The sequence below is a fragment of the Glossina fuscipes genome, unplaced genomic scaffold (assembly GCF_014805625.2).
Source record: "Glossina fuscipes isolate IAEA_lab_2018 unplaced genomic scaffold, Yale_Gfus_2 62, whole genome shotgun sequence".
Taxonomy (NCBI): domain Eukaryota; kingdom Metazoa; phylum Arthropoda; class Insecta; order Diptera; family Glossinidae; genus Glossina; species Glossina fuscipes.
This window is the reverse complement of record NW_023998434.1, coordinates 556,451-575,202: the sequence shown is the minus strand read 5'-3', so window position 1 is coordinate 575,202 and position 18,752 is coordinate 556,451. Positions and strand designations below refer to the sequence as shown.

The following is an 18,752-nucleotide window of genomic DNA, read 5'->3' as shown; positions in this document are numbered from 1 at the left end:
TGAAGCCTTTTTACAAAATACAACTCTATTTAGATGAAAAGAATACTTTTATAACAATGCAACGTGATCGTCTCAAGGAGGGCTTACATAAAATTGATGAAGCTTCTAAGCAGATCGACGAATTACGTATTATTGTCACGGAACAGAAACGCAACGTAGCCATAGCTGCCGAAGAGTGTGAACAAATGTTGGTAGAAATTGAAGATGCGACTGTCAAAGCAAATATAAAGAAAACTGAGGCATCAGAAAAATCGGTGGAAGTCGAAATTAAAGGCAAACAAATTGCTATTGAGAAAGCCGACGCCGAGGTAGCTCTGGCTGAAGCTATGCCCGCTTTAGAAGAGGCCAGACGCGCACTTTCCGAATTGGATAAAGCTCAAATTACTGAAATTCGTTCTTTTGCCACGCCCCCACCTCAAGTGCAAGTTGTATGCGAATGTGTTGCTATTCTGAAGGGATATCGTGAAATTAATTGGAAGACAGCCAAGGGCATGATGGCCGATGTCGCCTTCTTACGGAGTCTTATGGAAATGGATTGTGAAGCCTTGACTGCCAAACAAATCAATAGCTGCCGAGCACATATGAAATCTTCCAATCTCGATGATATGGAAAAGATTTCAGTTGCGGGCAATGGATTATTGAAATTTGTAAAAGCAGTTCTTGGCTTTTACGAAGTGTACCGTGAAGTGAAACCGAAAAAGGATCGAGTAGATTTCTTGGTCCAAGAACAAGATCAACAAATCAAATTATTAAATCATTTAAATGCTGAAATTGCTAAATTGGAAGCTCAATTAGACAGTTTAAATCAACGTTACGCCGAATCGATGAAACAAATGAAAGCGTTAACCGAGATGATGGAGCAGGCTCAAAGGCGTTTGGTAAAACTATTAATAATGCATATCATAAATTATAAATAATAATAATAATAATTATATTAATTATTCTTCTTCAATTGTAGACAGCATCCGATAAATTGATTAGCGGCCTAAGCTCAGAACGTATACGTTGGGGCCATGACTACGATAACTATGGCCAACAGTTAGTAGTAATGGTGGGTCAGTGTTTGCTATGCGCTTCATTTCTAGCCTATACTGGAGCTTTCTCTTGGGAATTTCGTAAAACTATGATTTTTGATGATTGGTTAGAAGATGTCTGCAATCGCGAAATACCAATTCAGTTACCTTTTCGCTTAGATGAAAATCTTACTACCGATGTAGAAGTTTCTACTTGGTCTTCGGAAGGTCTACCACCCGATGAGTTGTCCGTGCAAAACGGTATTCTAACAGTAAGGGCATCTCGTTTTCCGTTATGCATTGATCCTCAGCTACAAGCTTGGACATGGATTAAGAAAAAGGAACAGCGCAACAATTTGAAATGTCTCTCGTTTAACGATCCGGATTTTCTAAAGCAATTGGAAATGTCAATTATGTTTGCCATACCAGTTTTATTTGAGGATGTCGACGATTATATCGATCCAGTTATCGATAATATTTTGCAAAAGAATGTGCAAACCGTTAGCGGTCGGAAATTTATTATATTGGGCGATAAAGAAGTAGATTATGATCCTAATTTTCGTTTATATTTAACCACAAAATTCTCTAATCCAAAATTTGATCCGGCTGTCTACGCTAAAGCAGTCGTAATTAATTATACGGTAACACAAACCGGCCTAGAAGATCAATTATTAAGCGTAGTTGTAAGAGCTGAGCGACCTGATTTAGAATCACAACGTGAAAGCTTAATTGCACGAACCAGTGAGAATAAGCAATTGCTGCAGCAATTAGAAGACTCATTGCTCAGGGAATTGGCCACTTCGACCGGTAACATGCTGGATAATGTAGAATTGATTGAGACATTGGAAAATACAAAATCGAAAGCCGCTGTGGTTTTGGAACAGTTAAAGCTTTCAGCCGAAACCCAAAAGGATATTGAAAAACTAAGAGATGGTTACAGACCGGCGGCTAAACGAGGAGCCGTACTCTTCTTTGCCCTATCCGATATGTCTACTGTTAACGCGATGTATCAGTATGCCTTGGCGGCCTATTTGGATGTGTTTACGTTTTCGTTACGCAAGTCCGTACCGGATACAGTCCTAAATAAACGCTTAAATAATATCATAAAGACGTTAACCGAGAATGTTTATTATTATGGTTGTACGGGCATCTTCGAAAGGCATAAATTATTATACTCATTTCAAATTGCTACTAAGCTAGGACAACGCGATGGTACTTTATCGCAATCGGAATTAGATTTCTTTATAAAAGGTTCGGTAGCGCTGACAAAAAGTGCTTGGGCTTGTCCAGTCAAATGGTTAACCGATAAGAATTGGGAGGATATTCTAAAATTGTCAACAGAATTTCCCGAACATTTTGAAACTCTACCCGATCATATAGGAAAAAATGCAGCAGAATGGAAAGAGGTACGGATAAAACTATATATATAAAGACTATGTTTTATGTGTGTGTATGTATACCATTGGAAATAGTTATAGAAATTTTAACTATCACGTTCGAAGAGGAGTTCTGGTAACTGAAAAGTATCGTTGCTAAGTAGCATCGTCACTAACTAGGCATGAATATGATGTGGAAAACATAAGTTTTTAAATGGTTCCTGTTAAGCCTTTTTTTCTGGGTTGTGAACACAAGCTTTCAAAAGACTCGTGTTAAACTTGTTTTCTTCTTAATATATCGGTTCGATTTTTACATGATATGCCGGAGGGAGATGTATGAAAGTAATCTACACAATTTTTGTAGAAGAGGAATATACGGTCCTGAGTAAAACTTGGCAATTCATTGCTCCATCTCTCTCTCTCTCTCTCTCTCTCTCTCTGTCTCTTTCCGCTTCTCCGCCCGCTTATCAATAACTTCGAAGTTTCTGTCTTTATTTAAATGTCCCTCTGTCGTTTACTTTAATAAGCATTCGAATACCTGCCAGAGGGCGATTACTAACACATATGTGACAAAAAGCAAAACTATATATATATATTTCGCTATGATTACTTATTTAAGCGTGTCCAGATGTATTATTAAATACTTGGCAATGATCAGCACTCCTACAGTACAGTCAAAGCTAATGATGGACTGACACGGTGACTTAAATTGAAAATTTTCTTTGTTTTCATTTCATGTGAATATTGACTGTCATGCTGCTGCTGCTGCTGCTGCTGCTTGCAAACATGACATCTGATGACTTCAATATAAAATTCTGAACTTTAATGCGTCGCCTTCAATGCGTATATATATGTGTATATATATACTTCTTCTCACTACTTGCTTTCTGTTATATAAAAATATTGATGCACGATTATAAATAATATCATCATCATCATCATCATCATCATCATCATCATCATCGTCATCAACAACCGCAACATAACTGTTAATACCCATTGGCTGGTTAGTGGTACGATTTGGAAAATCCTGAAGAAGTCGCCTGCCCTGCTGAATATAATATTAAGTGCAATTCATTCCAGGCAAGTTACTCCACTATCTACATTCATATACGCAACGTGTACACATGACCACACAATTATATCTCCTACGAGGTACGAAGCTAAGAGGAGTTTTTACTCAACTTTCAGCACCTATGCGCCATCATACATACATACGTACACACGTACTTAGTTATAGTTGGCTTTCATAACATTCACATACAATATAACGAGATTTTTATGGTGAATTTAGTCAAATGCAGCTGCTAAGTTACCCCAATTGGAGCTTCCTCGCACCAATGTGCTCCTCCGCCCCTTTTGCCACCTGCTTCTAATTCTTCGCACATCTCAAGGTTTTCTATTACGCTGGTGTTATGCCTTGAGTCTGAGTTGCTGGTAATATTTCTGTATACCATGCACGCGTAGTTATCTACCTGGCCACTGCAAATTTCGCCTGCTATATAACTCTCTATATCGAGAGTCACTTAATTGGATTCTACTTTACCATATTTTATGTTCGTTTGTGGATTATGATTGTTTATAGTCGGGATATATATACATATGTATGCGGGGGCGTTGGTTAAGGTGAACGATGAATTTTATTAATTTTTATTTCTCATTTTGCTTCTCTGCTATTGCTTCTCTCTATTTTCCTTTTTAACTATAAACTCGGCATTATCGACTAAGTGTGCTTTTTCAATTTAAATATTTAGTTGTTTTTTCATTTTTTCAATAAATTATTAATTTTCCGCCACATTACTTAATAATGTTTCATGGTTAAGGAGAAGAACCAATAACGCAAGCCTGGCATCTGCTGATGTCGTCGTCATCGTCGCATATCATTATTATTATTATTATTAAAGTGTCAGTAAGGAAGTTGAACTTTCTCCACAATAAAACTTGTTGTTGTTGCCTTAGCGAACACAAACATATATACATACATACATATACATGCATTTCTAATACAACGATATACGATGCGAACATCAGTTAACATTGTTGGCTTCTGATGGCCATACAATTTTCCAATCAACTATGCGGAGCAAGGAACAACAAACAACGTCACATTATTTCACAATCAATTCCATGCATTCGTTATTTACGCAATGAATTGTGCTGAGGAATTGTGCAACACCACCAGCAGAGTCATTCATTACTATCACAATAACAACAGCATCAGCAAAACAACAAAAGCAACAACTGTAATATATAGTATATATATATATATACTATATATATATATATATATACTATATATATATCCACCTACTTTTTTTTATGTTGTTCTAATGGGTTTGTTTTTGATATCTCCCTAAAGAAATTAATGTTTTTACGTTGTTTCCGTGTTGATCGCATATTCCGTTCGATAAATCAATATATTGTCGATACAATGGACGAGTTTTTCATAATGCCGCCGGTGGTAAGTTTCATAAACATATTCGAGCAAACAACCTGCAACATACCGGTAGTATTCATATTGAGTGCCGGTTCTGATCCCACAAATGATTTGATGAAATTGGCGGAGCAAGTTGGCGGTGGCCTGGGTAACTTTTGTCACATATCATTGGGACAAGGGCAGGAAAAGGTGAGTCAATCAACTAAGGTATGAGTTTTTATGTGCGTGTAATGCGAGAGATAAAGCTTTAGTAGTATTTGTAGAGCGCTAGCATGAATACTGACCCATAAACCCATACATAAAATCTTACTATATATATATATACATAGTTATATATATATATAACTATTGTATATATATATATATATATATATATATAAAACTATAGTAATTTACCCTGGACAGTATTGAGAGTATTAGCTAGTGAACACGTCTATTGTGTCAATTTGTGCTGCCAAAGCAAATAAACAACAACAGATAAACAAAACTGCGAGTACATAACACACACAGCAGCACACCACCAGTAAATAAACAAACAAACAAATAAATAAAACGCCATGAAAGATAACCAACCAAATAACCAGCTAACCAACAGACCCGTCACCGTTTACCAATCTCTCATGGCGCAATATATAGAGAAAATGCTACGCTATGTCATTTACACACAATCTGCAGATAAAAGTAAATACACAGACATACAAACTACTCATAGATAGATAAATGTATGTGTATACGTTTATATACACCCTTCATCTTTCCAATAAACTCTAGAGTCTAGTGATACCAATGACAATCAAGTGTCAATTTTAGTCACGAACTGTGGCACAATATCCTGTATTCGCTTGCACACATCGACAAACAGACACTTTTTATGCACTGTGAATTGATTCATTCTGTATTCCTACAATCAGACACACACACATATATATATATATATATATGCGACACATAGTGTGTCATGCATTTTTATATATATATATATATATATATATATAATAAACTCTAGTCACAAATCACTATGCACACACACACACACACTCACACATACATTTATGTGAACATTCAATTTCTTTAATCAGCACTTTAACAATATGCCAAACAACACTTTAACCTAAAGCGAAATATGTATGTATGTATTGCTTGAAGTGTTGGAAATTTTGTTTTATTCATTTATTTATATTTCTCTTCATTTGTTATTCTTTCGTTTTACTTATTTCCCTCCTTTTCAATTTATTAAAAAACATTTGTAAATTATTAAAAAAATGTTTTCATTATCCTTTTAAGGCTGCTATACGTTTATTAGAAACGTCCATACAACAGGGCATGTGGCTGATGCTACAAAATGGTCATTTATTAATTAGTTTTGTCCGTCAATTGGAAAAGTATTTAGAAAAGGTCGAACAACCTCATCCCGATTTTCGTTTATGGATTACCACAGATGCCAGCGATAATTTCCCAATTGGTATTTTACAAAAATCATTAAAAGGTAAATAAAAATAAAACGAAAAAACAAATAAAAAAAGTTCGAACATTTATCATTTAACTATGTGCGATTAACATGTGTTAAAATAAATAAAAGATAGGGAAGAACCTGCGTTTTCATCGACTATTAGTTGTTGTTGTTGTTGCTGCTATGTAGTATTAAAGTTTACTGTGTTGATAATCAAAATTGACGGTTGTTTACACACGCGAGTAATTAGTTATATAATTTTCCCCTTTTTCGATTTTCTAATACTTTTTTACGTTTACTCAATCATATGATAAGTAAAGGATGGATTGCAAAAGATCTTAGATTAGAAGATAAGCGTCTGTTCATTAGATGTCACTCATCGTTTGTTATTTTAACTTTTTCTTTTAATCGTAAGTATACTCAAAAACAAAAGCGCTTTCTCTTTTTGTTCTAAAAAAAATTAAGGATAACGAAATCTAGGCTTTTCGCTCTCCATACAAATCAAAACGAAAGCGAAAGAACCTTATAGTGGGCCACAGCCTAGCATTAAATACATCCCTTACGATTTGACTTAATATAACGACTTTGCAGAATAAAATGCTGTGGGAAATGTGATCTGATCCGAACCATTTTGACCAGCGCTTATACATAGGCTAAAAGACGTCAGTGCATCATATTTCAATAAAATATATCACAAATTGCGGCCGTTAGCTTGAACATAAGGATACAGGACGGACAGACAGACAGACAGGCGGATTTTGAGTAGATAGTTATAATGAAAGGTGGCTCTATCTCAAGTCCTTCTCGCTGCTGTAGGCATCCGCACAAACTTAATACATCTTTTGTACGTAATTTAATCAATCTTTATTATATTTTTTTACAAAAGGGTTTTAATGGAACATACATACGAAAAGGTTCTTCTAAATAAAAACTAGCCTATATATAAGCAAAGCAAATCAAAAGCGAATCAAAGGCAAAAATAATACAAGTGCAACAAATAGTGAAGTGAATTTAAATTGTCTTTGAAGAATGTGGTGTATTTGTGTGTGTGTCTGTGTGTGTGTGTGTGTGTAGAACATAACTTTGAAATTTCATTCATATATGATATGTGTAAGAGGAAGATTTTTTTTTCGTTTTCTTTAACTCACCTTTTAAAGTCGTAGCAGTGCCTGCTCAATTATTTCGATAATATTTGTAATTTGTTTTTAAGTTTTCTCACGCACTCTCTGCGAACGCAATATTAGCGCCAGTATTTATTTAGCCGAAAATGCAACGTCACCGAGAGTTCTGTTAATATTGCGACAATTTTACAAAACGAAAACGCACCGAAAACAACGCAACGAAACGCACCGAAAACGACAAATTCACTTATTAAATGCATTTTTTCTCTAATGTCTTAGCTAAAATTATAGCAATAAAAAAATAAAACCCATTTCAAACAAGGCATAGCAAAAATTTAACTTGTATTCTTAGTTGCTTCGTTTCACGAAGTTGTATATTGCATACCCGACGACTTGAAAAACGAAAATTGCCGATTGCGTATTCTAAGCGAAAAAACAAAAACAATTTCTTTTCTGTTATACATAAAAACAGTAGAAAAACAATTGTGTTTGCATTATTAGAACATAACTAAAAGTTAGAAGAACAAGAAGAGCACCGTTCCTCAGGCAAATATTGGATGAATAAAGCAAACGTTTAATAAACTCTTCTAAAAATCATTAAAAAGTCCATCAAAAAATAAAAAATTATAAATAACCGATAATACAATAAATGTTAACACTCGCGACTATTTGCTCTTTTTTTTTTTAAGAACATTTTTTAACACTTGTCAATAAAATACAAAATGTCCGCCAAAATATTAAAAAAAGAGTTTTAAAAAAAAAAATTGTAAAACAACAGCATCTTTCTTTGGATGAAACAAACACTTCTTTTATTTATTGAAAAAACTATTATAAGTAAAAAATAGTAAAATAAATATTAAAATCTGCAACTTTCTTTTACTTATTTTCTCCAAAAACTCAACACTTCTTCTGAACTTATCTGATAAATTTCGCGCTACCGTAAAAACTCAAGTCAACCGCACCCGATGAAAACTAAACGAAAACTGTTGATTCTCGATTTCATCATATATCACATTCCACTGTCCGAAGCAAAAAAAAAAATATCCCTCTTATTAGACTTTCAAAATCATAAATATAATCCAATCGAAAATTAATTCCTAAACATCAACTATGATATAGAGGTCGCTTTGCAGGAAATTTGCTCTTAGCAGCCATCTCCTTATTTAAAAGAATGTTCAGAATAAATTGAAGAATTTATTTTGTTCAAAATCAATTTTCTAAATTCAATATAAAACAAAAGCATTTGAACCTAGTAATACTTGAAAAAAGAAATATAATGAATAAAAAGCAATTTTAATAATTTTATTAAAAAAATCCTTTTGAAATTTGGATCGCATTTAAAGTACAATATTACTTCTTATCATCATACAAGAAGAAGCTATGCTCAGCATATTATTACAATTTAGCCCAAAAGTATGCTATAGACTTTCGATTTAAAATCCTAATAGAAAGCTTGTAAAAGCAATTCTTTAAGGGAATTTAAAATTAATCTCTCTTTCATAAAACAAAAAACACACCAAGAAAGATTTTTAATTGCAAGGAATTTAAATCAATTATAAATGAATTTAAATTAAATTAACGGATACGTATGTAATCGTTTTTTTTTTTTTTATTTTCTTTTTTAATACATCCAAGTTGTTACCGAACCGCCAAATGGCTTGAAATTAAATTTACGCTCAACGTTTTTCAAAGTACGTCAAGATCGGTTAGAGTGCTGTCCACACAAAGCATTTTTACCGGTAGTCTATGTTTTGGCATTTTTCCACGGTGTTGTGCAAGTAAGTGAAAAAAAAAATTTACATAAAAAAATATATATAATTATTTTTTGTTTTATTTTTTTAGATATTAATTTTTTGTTTTTTATTAAAGCTTAGCGCGAACATATACGTATTTCAAATGCTACAAACACATGTTACACATATATGTAACAAATGATTTCGATATATTATATTATTACATATATATGTAAGCATTGCACATATATGCGTTTTAAGTATGTACGTATGAACGTGTGCATGTATATGTGCATGTTTATATACAAAATGAAATTAAATGCTTTTCAAGTGCCCGTCCGTTCATCCGTCCAATACTTGTCCATTTGAAATATTTTATTTATTGTTTATCAAATTCAATATGGTTTCAATTTGATTTTTAGATAAAAGAATAGCTGTATACGAATTTTATTAAATCGTTCGTATTAAAGCGAAAAACACTTCCGATAGCATAGCGTGTTTGCGATCAAATTGATCAGCATTAGGAATTCGATAGATTTCAGTTTATATTTGCATTCATTTGTCTTCTTTTAATTCGTTATAAATGTGTGCAGTCATATTGTACATCTTGGCATAAAAGGCGTTTACCAACGAAACAGAGAGAGAGTAGTAATGATTTAGTACAAAATAAGTTCAACTTTTTTCACAATTTTTCTTTCTCGCCTTTTCCCACTCCCTGTCGCGCTATTCCTTTTGGCCGTATTTTATTTATTAATTTTCCAAATTGCATTTATATGCTAGCTATTGATAGATTTTACTGAACACATATTTAAGATATTTATATATATATATATGTAGAATGTATCTGTATATATGTATGAACTGGTTTTTATATTTGCCAAGTCGTCCTGGATGAAATTAAAGTAGTACAGCGTAAAACTAAAAGAAAAGAAATTGTGTTGTTGTATAATAAAAAAAAAAAAAAAAACGGGTACAAAACACCATCATCGTCCGTCCAGCACAAGCACAGCAAATGTTCATTAATAACAATTTTGTGAACATATTTCTTTAAATACTTGTTTACTTTGGATCCCGTTCAAACATATAAATTTTATTTTCTCCTTTTTTTTTTTTCTTCTTCTTCTTCTTTTTTCCCTTTTTTCCTTTTTTTTTTTTGTTTTTGATTTTCTTTTGTTTATATCAATACATATTGTAAACGTGTGTGTGTGTGCGTATGAAAGGAACGACGTAAATACGATAAATTAGGTTGGAATATAAGTTACGATTTCAATGAATCGGATTTTAATGTTTGCCTGGAAATCTTGCAAACCTACTTAAATCGCATTACCGATGAACGTGTACCGTGGAATAGTTTAAAATATTTAATCGGCGAGGTAAAGCACTGTTACGTTCAATTCACATGTAAACAAAAAAAAAAAAAAAAACAAATCAAAACACTTTTTTTAGGTTATGTATGGCGGACGTGTGATTGATGATTTTGATCGTCGTATTACACGCACTTATATGAATGAATATATGGGTGATTTCCTGTTCGACACCTTTCAACCGTTTCACTTTTACATTGACGAGCATACCGATTATTGTTTGCCAGAGGAGGAAACAGTGTTAAAAGAAGATTTCATAGGTACGTACAAACGTAAACATTTACACGAAACTATGATTTGAAAAGTTTTGTGTATATCTCATATATATATATATATCTATATATATATTTATTTTATTTTTTTTTTTTTTTCTACCACCTCACAGAGCATATTGACAAATTAGCTTTGGTAAATAAACCGGATGTATTTGGTTTACATCCGAATGCTGAAATCGGTTATTATACGCTCGCTACACGCAGTATCTGGAACAGTTTAATCGAATTACAACCACAAACAGGTAAAATGCTGCTTTTCATATACTCACACTTATATATGAAATATTATTTAAAATTTTCATATACTAATATACACACATACACATATATATATCGTTAATAACTGATTCTGTTAGTTTATAATTGAATTATCAAAGTATTTGCACGAAAATATACTCGTTTTTATTATATATTCAAATATAATTTCAGAAAGCGGTTTTCAAAATATTTTCTCATTTTTCACTTTCCTGGATATATATAGCAGCCATTTTTTTTTTTTTTTTTCCTTACAAGCACAAAAAAAGAGGAATCGTCGAAATGTAGCTAAACAAAGCAAACTTCTTTTTATATCCATCCATAAAAAGAAGTTTGTTTAGTCAGAAAAGGTATCCACCTCTTTAATAAGACTTGGAAAGCTAATCTTTTCAGGCTAAAGCTTACTTTCATATATTTTTTAAATACTCCCTTAAAAGATCTAAATAGACATATTATATTATTTGTAACAGCAATGTGGTTGAAAAATGCTTCTTTTATACCCAGCACTGTAAGATTATTTCTATAATGCATATAACACCCAAAGCAAAGCCTTAGAAATCCTATAAAGTATACATATTCTTGATCAGTTTGCAATCCTGAATTAATATAGACTTGTCTGTCCGTCTGTACGTATGTATGCCTGTGTATTGTTGGCACTCGCCTGATCGCAAAAATAAAGATATCTACTTCAAATTTTGTAAAAACGTTTGATCTTTTTGCCCACAGGTTCATATTGAAAATAGACCAAATTGGTCAGAGTAGAAGCTCCGACTGGTGCGTAAATTGAACGCAACTTCGTTTTTTTCTAGTAAGAATTCTTGGAATTTTGCTCTTTACTCGGATATTATTAATATTAAAAGAATTAAATTTTCCACAATTAGTTTGCGAGACACTTACCTCTCTAGGTCCAACTATGGAACCAATCGGCCCTTTCATCACAAAGTTACACGTAATTAAATTTAAGTTTTCTCAAAACTTGAGGCTTTATAACTATTTATCATAAGGCAAACAAGATAGGATGTCTAAAACTATTTTGTACACTCCTCAAATGTAGATATATTATCGGCCTAAAAATGGGTTAATTTTAAAATGTAATCGCGGTAGATAACTATACCAACGATATGGGTATCAAATAAAATAATTCGGTCACAGCCGAATATAACTTTCTTACATGTTTTCGTATAAGAAAGTGAGCTACTGCTCGATGAAGAATTGCTTCAGGAACGAGTTTCCAACACTTTGTAGGAACTTTTTTAACTCAACTTTTCTCTCGCCTGCAACAAACTATGGAATAATCATTTATTGATTATTGCACAGTTGAGAAATTCTTCAAAATCTTTTTATACAGTTTTCTGAATCAAGAGAAAAAAAGTTCAAGATTTCTTAGAAGATCTTTTAAATTTACTTCAAGAGCAAGGCAAACTAGATACTTAAACGTGTTGACTCAATAGGTTGCACTGCTTTCGGGACGTATACGTTTTTAAAAAATCCTGTCGAATATGAATTTCTGAATAAAATCTTTCAGGATTACTTGTGTCAAGCAGACAAATCTCTCAGGGCTTATAGACGAATAGAAGACAATCTTTTCTGCCAACATAAGCTGTTTTTTAGCGAATCAGTTCCAAGATACTGTGCCATTTCCTACAGAGGATTGTCTGATCTAAAGATTCAATCCTTTTCATTCAATTTTGAGGAAATTTACAAGTGGGATGAGCGTTCGTAAATTCAAAAGTATTGACTGAGAATTTAGATCGGAGGTGAATAAACTTGGTACCTATTAATTATCGACATAGCATGCAATTTTACTTAGTATCGATTTGAAAATATTTCGATCGTAAAATTGCTTTCGAGTAACATAGTCAAATTATCATGGAGTTGAATCGATATCGAGTGTCATAAATTGGGTCCAGTAAAAATTGCTTTTTAAGTCTACTCACACTTAATATTGAATAAAAATAATGAAATGCTGAGCATTCCGGATTTACTCGAAGATGAATGTATGGTTCTCTTGCATACCATTTTTTTTTTTATTTGTTAATCATTTTTTATTTTTTTTATTTTTATTTTATTAACTTGTTGTATACGGGATACGCCATAGTAAATCATATTTCCGCAATATATATTGTCAAAAAAGTAACGGGAATTTTCGAGAAAATAATTTTACTTTTTTCGAACAAAGTTTTTAAAGCAAAGAAATAAATTCAAGCTTAGCCAAGGCAAGCTTGTGTTTAAATAAAATCATTTGCGTGCAGTATATATTTTCGAGAATTTTTTTTAATACTTAAATTTATGCCTGATCATCTCATCGAAAACCTTCTTCTATGCTAATAAGAAATTGTGTCAAAAAAAATGATTTTTTTCTTAACCCTTACGGTGGTGTCATCTCCTTTAAGGACCTCTTTCAAATCACTTTTTGAGAGACAAAAAGCCACACGAGCATGCTTCCATTTACAAGTTGCTTTGGAAACAAAACGACATTAGCCGAAATTTTGGCTAATAATTTCTATACAAGAGAGGAAACGATCGACTTTCTTCGGAACAAGACTATAGTCGAACAAGCTTTCGTACTATAGCAAAGGAAATGTCTCGTAATTTCTGCATTGTAGGAACATACTTATGGATGATTGGTTATCCAACATTAACATTTTGCCAAAAATTTCGCCAACAAATTCTTTGTTTGATCAAAGCCAGAATCGCAAAAATTCTTTCAAGCCTACGATCCTTTAATCAGAATTTCAATCCTTAGCTATTCGGTAAGCAAAAATTTAATTACAGTACATGTTGGGTTGTGTCTATAGTAAGTGCTCGGTCACCTTTCTGGGGCTGGGGCCATTTCTTACCTCTACCTATCCTGACCATCGGACCGCATTCTGAGTAGCATCGTCATGCTACCCGGTACTTTCTTGACATAATACATGAAAGTGTAAATTTTCATTCTATGCTAAAAATTCAATTGAATTAAATTTAATTAATTAGCTGCGGCTTTGCAATTAACTTTATTGCATTTTTATAATATTACATTTACACGGACCGTATCGATGATATGAACACGAATATCCATGACCTAAAACCAATTTAACCATTTCCATTTCCAGGCATTCGCGCCAGCCCTGGCACATCACCTTCAGAACCCAAACAATTACACTTAATACGCATTATGTATAAATTAAAAAATTTTTAACTCTTTTTGTTTTTAACAAGCGAACGAAATGAATGAGAAAAAAAGAAAAAGGTCCATTTCTCTCGATGCTCTTTTTCTTTTTTTTTTAATATCACATTACAGTCAATAGTGTAACGAAAATGCAAAAAATAAAGAAAAATGTTACAACTTGACCATAAAAGACGTAGAACCCTGTAAATGTGATGAATTTATCAAGAGATTGGTTACAAAGTGCAAAGTGATTTTTTCGTAAGTCCGTACGTCCTTTTCTTTTTTTTTTGTTAATTTGGATGATTGCCAAATTTAATCGAATAATTTGTAACTAAATCGTGATTTGCGATTAGAAAAAAAAGAAGAAGATAATATTTTCTTTTTCTTCTTCTTCTGTTATTCAGCAAATTAACAACCGAAAATTCTTTGAGATGTGTAAGATGAGAAGATAATATCAAGCGGCTGCAGTATTAGAGAATATCAGATATCTTTAGATACCAAGGCAGTTGTACAAGTACAAGTGTACTGTACTGTAGGGCAAATGAGTTAGTTTGGTCCGCTCAAATCATATATCGAAGGGTTCAAGAGATCTCTCCTACAATATAAATAATCTTCACTGACATTGCTAGTTGAACTCTGATAAGAAGATTTCCATCTCACATCAATGCAGGCTCGAGTTTTTTCAATTACCATATTTGTTAAGAAATACAAAACACTTGTAGCCTCCGCAAATTGTCAGTCACACGAATAAAATGTTTACCTAGCTATAGGTAATACTTTCAACAAAATATTTTATGAATTTTTTTTTTTTTTGATACAATGAACGCATATTTTTTTCCTTATAAGAGTTCCGGTTTCATATTTACATACATGTGTCTCTAAGCTACTCACAGTATCTTATATCTATATAATTAGTAGTCTGCCTTCTAGAGATTCCCAAAAGCAATATAATAATCTTATAATAATCTTGGCAGCTCTACTACCGTGGGCCCTTACTTCCGTCCTCTGCTGCCAACATCGCTTCAATTGATATGAAAAATATGCTTAGGTTTACACACTGAGGATTTGGAGAATGCTTTCGAAATTTTCCCGCTTAACTAAATTGAAACTTTCATCCCCAGTTGTGTTTGGCATAAGTGATCTCTATTGCTCTATAATTGACTTAACCTATGAAATACCCATTACTTTGCCCGACCTGTGGTTAAACATAACTCTTCGTCATTCTCTCGTATATCAGAGATATAGCAAACATACTTTCATGTCTAATCATCACAGCTTGTGCTTGGCATAAGTGACCTGAATCGCGCTATAATTGACTTAACCTATGCTCGATCTGCATTTACAAATAACTTTTCGTCGCACTCTCGTATATTAGGGTTGTTGCATACATAATTTCATCCCTAATCATCATAGTTCGTATCGTAGCCTGGCTTTGGCATAAGTGATCTGAATTATATCCATAACTGACTTTACCTAAGACGTACTCATTGCTTTGCCCGGCCTGTGCTTATAAATAACTCTTCGTCGTACTCTCGTATATTAGAGTTGTTGCATACATACCGTCATCCCTAATCATCGCAGTTCGCATCACGGCTTATGCTGGGCCTAAGTGATCTGATTTGATCCATAACTAACTTAGCCTACGACTTTACTCACTACTTTTCCCGGCCTGTACTTACTCTTTGTAGTACATTCGTTTATTAGAGATGTAGCATCCACATGGTGTGTAGTAGGGTATCCAAAATGTATACTTAAATGTGATCACATTTTGTTCTTTCTTTTTGTTTTTGGTAATTTTCAATCGTAATATATTTTAAGTTATACCTTAATGTAGTTGTAAGTAATTGTTGAACAATTTATCACACATATATGTATATATATATATGCAGCACGTACACGTTATTAAACACATAAACCTATATACAAATACAAAACATTTTATACAATTGACAATAAATCTACATTTTTTCGTGATATTTTTCCTACCCACAAAAAAAAAAAACCAAAAAAAAAAAAATGTTAAACATATTTATTCGTACACATGCATCATCATGCAGTTGAAAAATGGACACCGGAGAAAAATAACGGTAATGTATTCATATATACAATACATACATAGATAAATGAATGAATAGATAGTTGTTATGTCGCGTGTGTTGTCTGTGTGGGTGGTTTATTAAAAACTATAAATACTGTAATATTTTCCCGTGTTTTTTGGTATTGAAAAGAAGAAGAAGAAGAAGAAAAAAAAAAAAAGAGATAAATAAACAGGCGTGTCGATAGTATTTATGTTTTTAATCACTGTTATTAGTAATCAAACATACTATTTAATGATTATTTTAGGTTTATCTAGTGTTTGTTTGTTTTTGTTTTTACCTACAATCTCTAATCCGTTATGATTGTAGACTTTAAAGTTAAAACAAAAAAAAAGATGATAGTTAAAAGCATTTATAATAAAAAAGAGATTTATTTATATTAAAAGGTGCGGTAGAAAGAGATGGATAGTGAATTGAAAGAGAGAAGCGAGAGATTGAAAGAGATGAAGTAAACATGAAATTAACATACTATCTGCATAAGGTTATCCGATAGTAGCCCAGTAGATAGGAAGCGCGATTATCAACTCAATCTTAGTACTATACGTTACACTTTAATTATGACCAGCTACAGTGACTTATCGATCGGGCATGGAACTATCAGTCTACTGATCGCAGTCTACGCCTCTCTCTGCCACTTTTTTTCTGATCGTAACCATATTTATACACATGTAGTGCATATCCTCTGAGTGATGGCTGATATTAAAAAAAAAAAAAAAAAAAAACAATGGAAAACTGGAAACTGGTGGAGAACAATGACGGCAACTACATTAAAGGGAGAAATCTAGTCTCTCTACTTAGTCTTGGTGCTATCATTGTATACATATGTAGAAGGCTATGATTAAGTTTCTCTCTTTCTCTCTCTGTCTCTCTCTCTCTCCTCTTAAGTGTTAGTGTCTTTTGGCCATATATTGGTCGAAGGGAAAAATCGTGCTCAACATTGTTAAAGAAGCCACAGCGACTCTCAAGGGGAGCTATTCTCAATCAGTTAACAATGTAGGGTGTAGATGCTTTCCCCCATCTTTTTTTTTTTTTTTTTTTTTTCAATACTTCAGAGCCTTTTGAAGTGGCGCTTCTATTTTTATGTGGTAATCTTGGTTCGGCGATTTTTGAAACCCTAAGCTATTACCTTCACTTGCATACGCGAACTCTTTGTGTACGGAATTCGAAGTCGTCCGAAAAGCTTCTCAGAACTTCTTCTTTATTAAGGTAAACTAAGAGCATTTCACCATTCATTGATGAAGCATTTGAAATGTTCTGATCTCTCACTTCTATCAAGTAGATCTCTCGACTTTTTCCCGCTGCTAATAAGAAAAAATTTTCACTTGCTTTCGTCTAAATTCAGCTGGGACGCGGGAGCTGAAATGCAGCTAGCATGGAGGTCTGTATTCCTGCAAGAAAATTTCCATTTTCTCTAATGCGGGTTTGGCTCTACAATGTAAGTGCAATCAGGTCCTTTCTCATTCGTTTTTGCATTTAAGTTTCAATAGAGTGATGTTAAAATATTACGATCCTTCCCCGGTAGCCTTTAAGATGCTTATTTATTTTCCTTGGTCGTTCGACTTTTCATAAGTCTCACGCCTATGCTGATCGCAAAACGACTCTTAAATCTTAATTTGAAAAAAAAGCAAGAGACAATTATGGTAGCCGCAGTAACCGTTAGATTCAACTTGGTTGTGAAGACGTTTGCTTGTTTTGAATTTTAGTAACTTTGTATCTGAATCATATCATAACTTTCTACAAATCGGAAAAAGGTTTTTGCTATGAAAATTTCAAAGCTTGTATGCATTTGTTCGGTTCTCACTAATCTAAGCTCCTACTATCCTATAAGAATTAAAAAAAGGTGTAAAGTGAATGCTTGCAAGTTCTTGTAAAGCTCTCTCTTCTGCCTCTCTAAAGATCTTTGCTTTAGAAATTAGGAAAGCTTGAATGCTCTCTAATAATTGATTGATTCTCTAGAATTGTCCAAATAAAGATGAACAAGCTTACGTGAGATAGATTGGAGCTTGTGGAGATTGGTTTTTGGTTAACCCAAAAGATGTCACGAAAACTCGAAACTCCTGAGCTGGAATTATAAATATTAAACGCAGCTTTGGTGTCCATTGATCATTTTATCAATCAATAATAATGATGATAAATGCATTTTACTCTGTTCTGCCTTCACACGTACCCAGGCGATTGGAAATAAATTGCCTTTGATTGTAAATTGATTTTCATAGATCATTTTATTTTGGATTGTTTTGCGATTTGTGCTTACATTAGGAAATAAATTAAAACAGAAAGAGGATATAGTGAGGCAAATCGAGTAAAAAGTACCCTACACTACATCGTTTCATACAATTCTTTAGTTATTTTCCTCATAAAGTATTGCAATTTATGCCCAATTGTTCACATGAGAATTCTACATGGGACGCTGATCCGGAAAGTAGACATATGTAGCCCAAGCTCACCATAATAAAGCGCATGTATTGCAAATAGAAAATT

General features: G+C 33.0%; 1 protein-coding gene and 1 long non-coding RNA gene across 2 annotated transcripts in view; one reads left to right on the top strand and one right to left on the bottom strand.

Moving 5' to 3' along the window:
- Window positions 1-7,841, bottom strand: part of LOC119638062 — a 117,138-nt gene extending 109,297 nt beyond the window's left edge. The window contains exon 1 of the long non-coding RNA XR_005247376.1: window positions 7,425-7,841. This is a non-coding gene — a long non-coding RNA (uncharacterized LOC119638062). The remainder of the gene's footprint in view (window positions 1-7,424) is intronic.
- LOC119638059 (dynein heavy chain 10, axonemal) overlaps window positions 1-18,752 on the top strand; it is a 91,414-nt gene that overhangs the window by 61,793 nt on the left and 10,869 nt on the right. Inside the window, exons 45-53 of the mRNA XM_038034654.1 lie at window positions 34-878; window positions 959-2,419; window positions 3,401-3,472; window positions 4,749-5,015; window positions 6,111-6,312; window positions 9,033-9,175; window positions 10,351-10,503; window positions 10,577-10,754; window positions 10,880-11,011. Coding sequence (XP_037890582.1) covers window positions 34-878; window positions 959-2,419; window positions 3,401-3,472; window positions 4,749-5,015; window positions 6,111-6,312; window positions 9,033-9,175; window positions 10,351-10,503; window positions 10,577-10,754; window positions 10,880-11,011 — 3,453 coding nt within the window. The remainder of the gene's footprint in view (window positions 1-33; window positions 879-958; window positions 2,420-3,400; window positions 3,473-4,748; window positions 5,016-6,110; window positions 6,313-9,032; window positions 9,176-10,350; window positions 10,504-10,576; window positions 10,755-10,879; window positions 11,012-18,752) is intronic.